This window comes from Cyclopterus lumpus, chromosome 9 (assembly GCF_009769545.1).
Source record: "Cyclopterus lumpus isolate fCycLum1 chromosome 9, fCycLum1.pri, whole genome shotgun sequence".
NCBI lineage: Eukaryota > Metazoa > Chordata > Actinopteri > Perciformes > Cyclopteridae > Cyclopterus > Cyclopterus lumpus.
The window spans coordinates 18,275,155-18,287,528 of NC_046974.1; the positions used below are offsets into that span (position 1 = coordinate 18,275,155).

Below are 12,374 nucleotides of genomic sequence, written 5' to 3' on the forward strand. Positions count from 1 at the left end.
GTTGGACAAGATATCAAATTAACAAACAATATTAAAAAGTCCCTTTAAATTTGATTTAACAGAAGGAAGGAAGTGACTAACAGAAAAGTAAGCAAATAATAATTATAACAACAGTAATTTATTTCATTATTATAATTCTAAACTTGGGCTGCTGCATGATGTGTGTCCCATGAAATCTATGCATTCACTCTGGGTGCTGGATGTGACAGTAGTGAAACTTGTACTTGTAGTACTGAAGGCAGTGAAAGTTATAGTCATATAATTGGAGGTAGTTTTATGAGCACTAGCATTGTAAGTGTACTCTTATAGAGGTCAATCGTCCATTATCACATGTATCTGTGTTGTGGCACCTTAAAGTGTGTGTGATATGTCCTGTTGGAGAGGACATGAAGACGGCCTTAAGTGAGGGGCCAACATGAACATTGGACTGCACTAGATAGGATCAAGGAATAATCATTAATTATACCAGTAACACCTGTGTTGTTGTGGTTTGTAAGCATTTCATATATGTGGAAAAAAATAAGGACTGCGGTAAGTGAGCGTTGTGGCCCTTTTCATGGCCAGCATATTGATAAGTCCTAACATAATAAGCATGTGGGTAATATTATTAAGAATTACAGTAATCACCTACTGTTGTTTCATTGTCTGAACAAGTTGTAGCAGTATGCTTTAAAAAAAGGTACATGCCAAAACAATTATGTATGTGTCCCTCCATGGAGACAGCTAGGTGTGACAAGTTGGAAATTGTGCACTTACAAGTTCTGTTATGTTGAAATCTGTGATGTGGTTACAAGTATCGTACATACATAACATGTGGATAAATGGCTGAAAGACTGAGATGATTTTTTTTTCTTCCATTGTTTACTTCGTTCTTTATTTAGTAAATTAGGATATGACGGTGTTAAACTGATCTGCATAGTGATCTTGATCTTGAGTCTGAGATCGATTGATTTGGTCTCACCCACATATAGCAGTGAAACCACGATCTTTTCCTCATTGCCAGTAAAGTTCTTGCTGAGGAAAAAAGCATTACAGACTGTGATTATGTATCCCCAAATTTCACATTTCAATCTATTCAAATGCAATTATTTTAATATTATTACTATAAACTATTATTTTAACCGATGCAAGATCGCTCCACCCCATATGTATTTCCAGGATATACATAAGTACGCCTATTCACAATCACAAGAGAATAAATCGTGTAAAAGAGGTTCTGATACGTGGCTTGATAGTCGAGCTTTGACAAGGAAACCTAATACCTACACCACGCACCCCGCCCACGTGACAGCAGCTCCACAGAGGTAAAGTCCAGAGTTGTTGCAGTGACCGACTTCCACAACTCCTGTAGTGGTGGCGGAAGACGAGACTGAAGGTAAAGACAGATGTTTTGGAAAGACAGATCATACAGATTCGGTTGTGAGTGGATCATGTGTAATATTTGCATTTGATCTGTTCTATTAAGCAACATTTACATAACTCTCTTTCCACGTCGGCGATTTGCTCTGGAATGTTGCTTCGCTAAATATATTTATCCGACATAGTGTCCGCCAGCCTATTGCCTGTCAGATGATATTCTACTCTCCGATTATTAGCTGTATAGTTTTTAAATGTTTTACTCCGATGAAGTCCCAACCCCTCTTTCCATAATTGAGTTGTCGAACATATTTACACAGTGGGAAATGTTTATGTTGAAGACTTTGCAAACTTCAATACCTTTCCACTCAATAGATATTGCTATTACTACAACTCATACTTTCATACTACTACTACCACTAATAATGTATTTTAAATGATGCATTGTTTCATGACATGAAATAATAATCCAATTATTGTTTTCATCACATCTATTATAGTGTGCTAGAATGCAATACAATTCAATAGCGATCTAGATTGTCTTCCTCTAAGGTGCCTGTTCACATATGCGATGTGTACCAGTGAGTCTCACATGTACATGTTTTGCAGACATGCGGGTGGCAGTGATTGGAGCTGGGGTCATCGGCCTGTCAACAGCTCAGAGCATCTACGAGCAGTATCACTCCATCATTAGTCCACTAACCATTGAGGTGTATGCAGACTGTTTCACTCCACTGACCACGAGTGATGGAGCTGCTGGCTTCTGGCAGCCGTATCTCTACGATAAGGGCAACGTCCAGGAGACGTACGTGTCTTCTCCTTAACTCTCTTTTGATTCTCCACTATGTCTGTAAAAAAAATGGTCAACATTTGTGTGCTGTATTTTATCCTCACTTTTTAGAAAATGGAATAAAGAGACATTTGACTACTTGCTAAGCTGCCTCAGTTCACCAGAGTCCATACAAATGGGTATATTCCTTCAGTCTGGCTACAACCTCTGCACTGAACCAGCCCCAGTGAGTAGTGCATTGTTCTTGGAGTCAATCTGGCCTCAGAGATAAGATCTGACCTTGTTTCAGAGGAAAGGGAAGGTACAATCAGTTAAAATGTAACCTCATATAACTCCATCATACATGTATATATACCAATGCAATAACAATTGTGATTCTCCATTGTGACAGCAAAGTAACAGACAGGACATGTTTAGGACAATAGTTATAACATATTGACTGTTTTTTGTTTGCAGGATCCCTCATTTAAAGATATTGTCCTGGGCTTCAGACAACTCACAGAACGAGAGCTGCAGCTGTTCCCCGGATACAAGTAGGTGAAAACACTGAACATAAAGCAGAGCTGCAAAAAGTTCTGTTTCCACGTCATGCCAAACATTTCCCCCGCCTCCCATTTGATTGCAATACAGTATATACGGCAGTTTATCAAACACCAAGAGAATGCAAGACATCTTGTAATAACACATACACAAAACCAAAAGAAGAAACACAATTCCCAACATGTTGTCTATATCTGCAACATTTCAGGTAATAAATGCTTAGAAAGATAGAGAGAAACTGTTCATGCTATTTTTTTTCATATATTAAAACTCGGTCCAAGCACATCATTGATGTTTAGAAAGTGTCTTTGTTTTTAATCATACTAAGATATTGCATGGTTCCCAATAAAAGATAATAATTGTTATGGATGGGTGATCTGACTGTCTCTTCTAATATGTCCAGTTATGGGTGGTTCAACACTGCTCTCATGGTGGAAGGTAAAGCCTACTTACCTTGGCTGATGGATTGGTGAGTCAAGTCTAAAATTGTTAACTATTTAGTGTGTTAACCATTGTGCAGCGTTTTCTGATATGTATATCCTACATGATCCCACCGTGCAAATAAAAAAGTACATTCAGTTGTCACTGAGAGATAACTACTACCATATTGTGCCGGCCTGGGGAACAAAAGCAGATTTAGACAGCTGTGGCACGGGAATATAATAAACGTCTGGTTTTGTGTTATTCTCAGGTTGCAAAAAAGGGGTGTGAAATTTTATCACAGGAAAATAGCTTCCTTCAAAGAGGTTAGTGAAGGCATTTCAATATTATACTTGCATAGCATATTCTTTACTATTGTGCTTTATTTAGAATTTTAGGATTCCTTTTATCTGTTATGTCGTAATAGCCATGTTGTTATATTTTCCGTCTTACCTCCAAACAGATGTTATCGCCTGTCGTATTTGTTATCTCTCATCATGGCTCCCTTTATTTAGCTGGCAGAAACTGGGGCAGACGTGACTATTAACTGCACTGGGATGAGATCAGGAGAGCTCCAGCCGGACCCTGAGCTCAAACCAGGCCGTGGTCAGATCGTAAAGGTGAGAGGGTCTATAGAATCAGCTATAAAGGCACCATGGGAACAGTGGTTGTATCTGGTTATGCTTTGTTTTTCAGGTGGATGCTCCGTGGCTGAAGCATTGGATTCTTACTCACAATTTCTCAACAGGAGTCTACAATTCCCCATACATCATTCCAGGGTAGCTCTAGTGACACAAAACACTCACGATATAGATACACATCATTTAGGAGCAAACTTCTCCTGTAATGTTGGTGGTGAGGGACTGCTGTGGATTAACAGTATCATACACATAATGCATCTTGCCAGCAACAGTTGCAGTGTTAGTTTTCTGTCACACGGTGTGTAATGAGATTACGGTGTTTTTTTTCTTCTGTGTCTGAAGGAGTCGCCTCGTGACAGTCGGAGGGATTTTCCAGTTAGGAAACTGGAGTCAACAGAACAACTCCACTGATCATAAAAAAATCTGGGAAGGCGCATGCGAGCTCGAGCCCAGTTTGAAGGTGAGATGATATCAAAGTGTTTGTTTAAGAGCCCATATAAATGTAATTAATGATTTACAACCAGTCTTATAGTGTTACTTTATTTAACATTTTGAATTCTATGTTTTTAGAATCCTTGTTGTGTAATTCAGTTCTCAAACATGTCGGTGACCACAACAACTTGATTCTTCAGCAACAAGTCGAGCTTAAGAAGGATGTTTGTCTTGTTGTCACTAACTTCAGCATGCCAGGATAGTGGAGGACTGGTCCGGCCTCAGACCTGTTCGCAGCAAAGTCCGACTGGAGAGGGAGACCATACAGTCGGGTGCGACTACAATAGAGGTAAACTTTAAGGCCCAGCTGCACTCTAAAAAGGTATTTTTCGGTCCTTCAACTTCAAAAATATCGTGGCTCTCATTCAGGTGATACACAACTACGGCCATGGAGGTTTTGGACTCACCATTCACCGAGGCTGCGCCCAGGAGGCAGCAAGGCTCTTCGGTCAGATCGTGGAACAAAAAGGCAAAGGTCCAAAAGCTCGCTTGTAAATTTGTAGTGATTGGTGCACTTTAAAAAATATATATATTTCAATGTCAGCGCCTTGTAGCCGATACCTCACAAACTGCTCTTGTTTGTAATTAACATTCAGAGCAAATATATATTCAGAATCATATACCTTTGGGTTATTTACATCACTTCATAACACTACTCACGTCCATTGTTAATTAACACATGGCTTATTCACAAGTAACACAATCATACTTAAATACTTGTATTTTAGGTTTTGGTAATTAAAGTAAAGTGTACAAGCCTTTGAAAATGTTCTCAGTAAATGTAGAAAATGGAGACAAACGTCCTGATAATGATTATAAACTGACAATGATTATAATTTACATAATCCCACTGTTTTGTAACAAATAACGTTAATCCACTGCTCTTTTTAAAAGATTATTTACGGTAATATCATACACATTTACATCCAGTGCATTGACAATAATCTGTGCACAGACACTTAATGCAGCACTATATATATCAAACACTGGCAGGTAAAGAGTTGGTTTGCCGGACCTGAACTGGTGAATCTCTCTCTTTTTTTATTTTGAAACAAAACTTTGCTCAGTGTCACTCAGACTGGGCAAAGTCTGTCTCCACATCACCTTTGTTACAAACAAAAGCAAAGACAACAACTAAACCAGGTATTGATACATTATTTACAGAATGAAACATCCTGCTAAAAGGTTGTGTGTATGCTTGTGTAGGCCTGTGTGTGCACAACCTCAAAGTCCAATAGAGTAGAGATTGAAACACCAAATACGTTAATGGAATTATCTTTTTTTAAATCATTTAACACTAAGTTGAGTCTGCTTTGATTTTTGTAATACATCAACGTTAATGTACATCATGTTGTCTTCAAATGCAGCCCGGCACCTGTGGACTCGTTAACAGTTGTGCTATAATTATGAAATATCGTTGGCCGTATGATTATTATGCTCTGATGAAGGCTTCGGCAGATTTGTCAGGTTGTTGTGAATAAAACTGCTGCATAATGATTCTCGTTTATTCTTATTATCCACGTTGAAATGTGAAATAATACTGACACAAGAATAAAAGAACAGGTTTGAACTCAGTATGTCCTTTCACTGCCTGATGTGAATCTTCAATAAAATAACCCGAGACCTTGTTTACTCTAATGATCTGTTGATTTGACATTGTGGAACTGATCCTCCCACCTGCAATATACAAGATAAAAAACGTGTCTTTCTAATAGACAATTTGTGTGCACAAGATGGCGCTCTTTCTTAGCTTCATATCTACGTCCACTCTGCTAACAGACACAGCTTTTTCAAAGGGTTAATACCCAAACTGGATATGTCGTTTTAAGGCTCTTTGAAAAGAAGATATGAAGCTAACACTTACACCCTCTTTATTCCCCTTTGCTTCTTTTGCTTTAGAAAAGAAGGATTCAAATACTTTGCTTCAAGTATTGGAATTCTCATTTGTCCATGAATGTTTCACATGTTGTCCACCATGTATTTTCTCAAACTTTCACTCGTGAAGGTCATTTGGTCTTCCCAGTTTACCCATGGGCAGTTATTCAGAGGCAAAACTGTGACAGCAATGGTGGTTGAAGATGATATATTATGATAAATAATGATGTGCTGCCTGCCTCTCTGAAGCCACTGTGGTGCCTAAACTGAAGAGTCATAGGATGGGACTGCAGATGGACACCGAAGCTGGATTAGATTTTTTTCTTTTGCCTCTTCTCGCGTCTTTTCCTCACAGTGGTCACCACTCTCAGTTGCACTCCTGCCTACATGTCCTTAGCCCTGGGAAACAGAGCTGGAGGCAGGCATTCCCCCTGAGCTTTCGGAGGAGGCCCGGCCCATCATCTCCTGGCCCCACTCGCGGTGGCTGGACTCCTGCAGGCCCCGGCCTGTCGTCTCAATTGGCAGTGCACAAGAGGCGATGGCAGCTAGGAGGCAGCAGCAGCAGTACACGGAAAGAGCCAGGTAAACAGATGACTCCAACATCACCTGCAGGATGAAAAATAATGAGTAACTTTCTTGTGATGTGATGTGGTAAAATGACAAAACTGACAGAGGGGTGTTACCTGTGCAACAAAAGGCGTAATTAGGGCACCGACTCTGGCCATTCCACTGCTCATTCCCAGACCTAAAGCCCTGGTCGCTGTTGGGTACACCTGCAGATGTTCAGAGAATACTGAGTAGGCTGCCCTGATGCTCCATTTAACCAGCTATTGGTTGGATCTGAGCTCTCCTAGTCTCTGTTTAATTGTACACAATATAAGCAAAAAAACAAACGGCTGGCAGCTCTGGTTAGATATCTTACCTCTGGGGTGTACACGTAAGCAGCCTGGAATCCACCTGAGATGAAAGCTCTGGCGACGAATATCAACACCGTCATGGATGTTCTGCAGCAGAGAAACCAATATAAATGGTGGACCACATTGCCATGTTTAACATTCTCCTTCGTATCCACCTCACCTCCCAACGCAGCCATAGAGTGGAATGATGCACATAGAGAAGACGAAGAAGCACAATGCCATGGTCTTCCTCCTCCCCAATCGATCAATAGCCCAGAGTGTCACCAGCAGTCCTTTGTGACAATGCAAAATTCAAGGTTTGTAATATATATATACACTACGCTGACTTGCTCTTTATTTGACAGTGCAGTAATTTCACATATTATGCGTTAAATTATTACCAATGACATTTTGACATGTCATCGCAGGGAAAAACAGAGGCGTGACTAATAAAGTTAATTATGGCTCCATTCTCTTTAGCTAAGCCAGTAGTTTTGTCTGTGAGCCGGCATGACTGCAGGGCCCTGGCACACCTAAATGGAATGGGGCCATCATTTATGTTATTTTTAACGCCTTGCCAAAGTGTCCTACGTGAAAACACTGATGATGATTTACTTAATTTTGGAACAGTGGAAAAACCTGCCACCAAAAATGATTTACAAAAAAAAAAAGACTCAGTGAAGACACAGAGAATTAACTTATGTGCACCTGGGAATTCAGACAAGGTCGTCCACAACAGGTCTTTGTAGTCGTCAGAGTTCAGATATTTACACTCCAAGTTGCATCGCAGCTCCATCTTGTTACCTTTGGACACTAGACGGAGATATGAAACAACAGAAGGACAATAGTACACGCCCAAAAACACACTGTCCACATTTGGAAATCTCTTTCATGGCAGACATTTAGACCTGGCATAGTAGGCAAGGCACAGGTGTAACTAATGACCTTATCGATGGCGCTGCTCCTTCACGTGTTACAGCAGCCTCTGTTGTTAATGTGCTGTTCCTGCTCGGTCATGTAACATGTCTGCCATGCCATACATCTATCTCCTGGTTCAACACACGAGTCCCTGAACTACAAAGTCTCTGTGATCAGTGTAGTGAATTAAAATGTGTGCGCGTGTCCTTGAATGTGTGAAGGCATCTGTCGGTGTCGGAGCAGTGACTCACTTCCACAAGCACCTCCCTCCTGAAACAGCTGTGTAGTGAGCAGCACCAGCCCATAATAGGAGAAGGCATTAGCAAACCTGAGGAGAGAAACAGGACGAAACAATGGTGGTTCACGTGGTGTGAGAAACATTGATTAATATGTCTGTGCACTTGGAGAACATTAAGGTGTTGGAGAGTAACAACAAAAAGGAAAACCGGTGAGTAATGACTCAGGATGTTAGTGGGTGTTATTATCATTCACTCCATTTACCAAATAAACCACAGCAGAACTGTGGTCCAGCGAAAGTGTGCTGAAAATAAATCTTGAATCTTTCCTCGTTCCTCCTAATTAAAAGGACAGACAAAACCAACATAAGTAACATCATACATTAATAACATTCAGAGAATGTTATGTTATGCAGAAACTGTCTTTCGCCTGTCTAGCAGCAATTAGTTTCCCCAGTGGCATCGGTGCTCCGTTCTCTGTCGCGATGCGCTTCAATGTGGCCAGAGCTTTTTCCTGGTTCCCTGTCAGCACGTCGTATCGAGCACTCTCTGGTAGCCACTGTTCCCCCCCCCACCGAAAAAAGAGAGAGTCAATTGTTTAAGCTGTCGTTTGTTTTCTCTTACATATTGCAGAACGTCTTAAGACCGATAACATCGTACTCACAAAACACAGGAGGGAGAAGATGAAGAGAGGAATGGTGGAAAGGCCGAGCAGCCAACGCCAGCCTAGAGTGGGCATCACCAGGATGGCTAGGAGGACCTCAAACACAGTGCCTAGTGCCCAAAATATCTACAAGGCAAAATCATGTCAAATTCTGCCTGGAAAACACATTTCAGAGCTGTGCAGTTATGGCTGCATGTTTTGCCATGCCCGTATATACCATTAACACTATGGCTAGATGGATGATAGATACGGGTAGTTCATACCTCAATCAGCAAGATGCACGTAGCTCTGGACTTCATAGGCAGAAACTCAGAATACAGTGTCACCCTTTTAAGGAAGAATATTTCACAGTTAATCTGAATTCACATAATTAATTATTAACGCTTCGTTTTTAGAGAGATGAATGAGAGATACTCACGACTGAGGGGCTCCTCCAATGCCAAAGCCCACCAGTGCACGGAGGACGAGGATCCAACCATAAACCGGTGCAAATGCACTCATCACGCCATAGAACATAGTCCACAGCACACTCATCTTGAGACCCTGCGTGTGCATATAATTAAAGCTCAACAAGCTGCTGCATGAATTACAGTGATCTGATAGGGCTCTTCATTCAGAGAAGCTGAACTTGCAATGCCTCTAAAATAGATGAAATGTGTCTTACAGGAAACAAAATAGAAATCCTCACCCTTGTACAACAGAGGCTTTATTAGAACTTACTGTCTTTCTGCCGTATTTGTCAGCTATGTTTCCCCAAAGAGAAGAGCTGATCATCATCCCAATGAACACTGCCTAAATCAATGGAAAGAATACTGTTAATTGGATTGCAGCAGTTTAAATGTGCACATGACTATAGTTTCACAAGACATAGCTGATGTCATGCACATCCTGTCATGCATGTGTTTTAAGTGTAGACAGGACAGCAGCTTTTAGTTTCAGTGTGAGCCGCAAGAAATCGCTGCATTTGTGCTTTATATGATCATCTCCTCAAAAATAATTGAATTAATTACATTACAAATGTCCACCTTTTCAAGGCCTCTCTTTGCAGTGCCTTTAGTAAAATATATGGTAGGGAGGTACCCTGTTTGCTTTTTGATTTACATCATACTCACATAAGTAATTTTGCTTTTGATAGTCATTCAAATCATAATATTGCAACTCACACATAATTGAATGGCATTTGCACTGCAAGTAAGAGCACTTTACAGACATTAGAGTCATTACCGATGTAAGCAGTGCCACCTGGAGGCTGGGCAGCCTCCATTCACAGTGAAGCTGTGGGGCTAAGATGCTGAGGATCATCATCTCCATAGCATCGGCCATCTGATAAAACAGAAAACAACTCAGGGTCACATTCTATAGCATACACACACACACACATATACATACACATTGTATTTTTAACAAAGAGCAGTTCTCACCCAGGACAGACCAGTGAGGATGGAGAGTTTCACCTGAAATGTCCCAAAGCCAATCGCCTCTACGGCATCTTCAACCATGAATGTGTCTGAGGGAAAGAGAAAATATTCAAAGCGGCATTCAATAAATTAGAAGACGCAAACCTTCTCTGAATAGTGAAGAGTAACTACAAGGAACTAAAGTTGTGAGGTTGCGAGAACTGTGCCTGTCAAGATATATTACTTGTGAGATTGATGTTCAGTCTTGGCTGAAATCATGCTACTTTGGGGAGGTGAGTAGAAGTTTATTATGAAAGACAGGGTGTGTAAAATAAAGCCTTGTCATACTGTACCATCAGTTGGGTTGGCAAACTCCCGAGGAACTGGAGCTCCGTCTGTAAGTGCCACAGACTCCAGTTCATTCTGCTCTGCAATCCTGACAACCTCTTCTCTGTTCTCGCCATCATCCTCGGAGCGTGTGCTCTCACCTGTGCGACGGAACCGGACGATACTACAAAACAAACAAAAAAACAATTAGGATAAGTGTTTTAAAAGCCCTTATCCAAATTACGTCTGCTGCAGAGGACTAGTTCGAGGGCAAAGCTGACTACAAAAATCAGAGTCAGAGGCTGTTGCCTAGGGGATTGTTTTCTGGCTGGGATTTTGTGAATGGATGGTAGTGTCTTATGGGAGAACCATGCAAGGGCAACTGAGAGCTCTGCAAACCGCACTTTACTGTTTGGCAAGCTTAGAAAGCTTAAATACCCAGATACATGTGTTCTACAGATGGAAGGTATAATCTTCTCCCACATGAAGATAATTAATGGTCCATGAAGATTAACACACTATGAGTGACCTCTGAGAGTGCAAGTGATGTCTTAATCACTGTAATTACATAACATAGACTTGCAATTGGAAGTATTAGTGATGCAGATGAGTCTGTGAGATGTCCAGAAATGTCTGTCTGAACATATCCCAAATAAAAAAAACATGAAGAGATATTTGTATTTCTTTAATTTTACTAACTGGAATAGTGTGCATATTCCAAATCCATAATTGATCCTGTTTGATAAGCATACTATTTAATTTAGAGAATGTGTGTATCATTACTTTGTATTTACATCGTTGTGAGAACACTAGGCTATGCATATTGGTATTCTACTGTATGTCTTTGAGAAATGCCCCTCATGACGGCCAGACTAGACTGGAATGGGCCAACCTTTAGATTAACGTATTTACAGCAGAGGTGGAAATGAATCACGCTCGGTACTGAGTCATGACAGCAAAACAGTTACAAGTTAAGACGGAAAACTGAATCATCTTAGAAATCACAGCAAACCTGCTTTCGAACCTAAAAATAAATTAAAAAACAAAATAGTCTCCTTAAAATGCAATAGCTTTCGACTGTAAACAAACTGCACCGCCAGCTGTGTCTGATGCCAAGTTGTTTTCATCATTCTCTTAATGTGAGCATTTCCATGTATTAACCCGGATAGATGTTATTATTGAATGACTGATTAAAGGAATGTCAAGCTGTTTGTGGTCCAGAGAGCTAACCAAACAGAGGCTGCGCGATGCGAGGCTGTCAGAGGACGACGAGTCGGTCGAACATGCTGTCGCGGTTGAAAATGGACTGAATAAAAAACAAAGAAAGGCGTTAATGTGCAGGTTGTACGTTTACTCACGGCAGCTGTCTCAGTTGGAACAGATCATCGTCCATTTTGGTGTTTACTGACTGGTGCTGTTTGGTCTCATCGCCGTTTACATTATCACGACGTGCAGCGATTTCAGCACCGAGGAGAGCTACCTGCTCCGTGTCCGCCGGCAGCCAATGAGAAACCGCCCTGCGCGAGTCACGGGCTCTGGTCACAGCACGAGACACACAGAGAGGGAGCTGACACTATATGAATGTATAATTACTGTGGTCCCTCCACATGGGGTATCAACACTCACATGGACTTAATGACCCCCAAAGCAGCTGGGACCCAGATAATGAGGATAATCACAAGGAAGATGAGATGTATAATGTAATAAATCAAAATAGGCTAGAAAATAAGTAATAAACTAAAGCAACATGATGTATAAGGTGTAATTCTGACAGGATCGAAGAAACTGTGACTTAAAATATACAGTGTGTGTTGGAATTATG

At 40.8% G+C, this 12,374-nt stretch overlaps 2 protein-coding genes across 2 annotated transcripts; one reads left to right on the forward strand and one right to left on the reverse strand.

Annotated features, from left to right (window-relative positions):
* Positions 1-1,228: 1,228 nt before the first annotated feature.
* Positions 1,229-5,874, forward strand: LOC117736257 (D-amino-acid oxidase-like). Its single transcript, XM_034541462.1, has 11 exons — positions 1,229-1,375; positions 1,966-2,161; positions 2,258-2,372; positions 2,603-2,679; positions 3,090-3,155; positions 3,378-3,432; positions 3,622-3,726; positions 3,803-3,885; positions 4,090-4,207; positions 4,430-4,528; positions 4,609-5,874. Exons 2-11 carry the CDS (start codon positions 1,968-1,970, stop codon positions 4,732-4,734), a joined length of 1,038 nt encoding a protein of 345 aa, XP_034397353.1. The 5' UTR covers positions 1,229-1,375; positions 1,966-1,967; the 3' UTR covers positions 4,735-5,874.
* Positions 5,875-6,507: 633 nt separating this feature from the next.
* Positions 6,508-11,961, reverse strand: svopa (SV2 related protein a). Its single transcript, XM_034541463.1, has 16 exons — positions 11,911-11,961; positions 10,579-10,736; positions 10,250-10,335; positions 10,053-10,151; positions 9,549-9,620; positions 9,247-9,371; positions 9,092-9,155; positions 8,829-8,954; positions 8,595-8,723; positions 8,430-8,503; positions 8,180-8,256; positions 7,719-7,823; positions 7,192-7,303; positions 7,037-7,118; positions 6,798-6,887; positions 6,508-6,720 (listed from the first exon to the last, which is right to left on the reverse strand). Exons 1-16 carry the CDS (start codon positions 11,943-11,945, stop codon positions 6,508-6,510), a joined length of 1,647 nt encoding a protein of 548 aa, XP_034397354.1. The 5' UTR covers positions 11,946-11,961.
* Positions 11,962-12,374: the final 413 nt, after the last annotated feature.

What these genes read in the sequence shown, in the direction of transcription:
- LOC117736257 (XM_034541462.1), top strand. Translation starts at nt 1,968, where the DNA reads ATGCGGGTGGCAGTGATTGGAGCTGGGGTCATCGGCCTGTCAACAGCT. An exon ending in CAGCTGTTCCCCGGATACAA is followed by an intron (nt 2,680 to 3,089) that starts GTAGGTGAAAAC and finishes TAATATGTCCAG; the next exon opens with TTATGGGTGGTTCAACACTG. An exon ending in TTACCTTGGCTGATGGATTG is followed by an intron (nt 3,156 to 3,377) that starts GTGAGTCAAGTC and finishes TGTTATTCTCAG; the next exon opens with GTTGCAAAAAAGGGGTGTGA.
- svopa (XM_034541463.1), bottom strand. Translation starts at nt 11,945, where the DNA reads ATGGACGATGATCTGTTCCAACTGAGACAGCTGCC. An exon ending in ACAAATACGGCAGAAAGACA is followed by an intron (nt 9,372 to 9,548) that starts GTAAGTTCTAAT and finishes ATGCACACGCAG; the next exon opens with GGTCTCAAGATGAGTGTGCT. An exon ending in CTCTATGGCTGCGTTGGGAG is followed by an intron (nt 7,119 to 7,191) that starts GTGAGGTGGATA and finishes TCTCTGCTGCAG; the next exon opens with AACATCCATGACGGTGTTGA.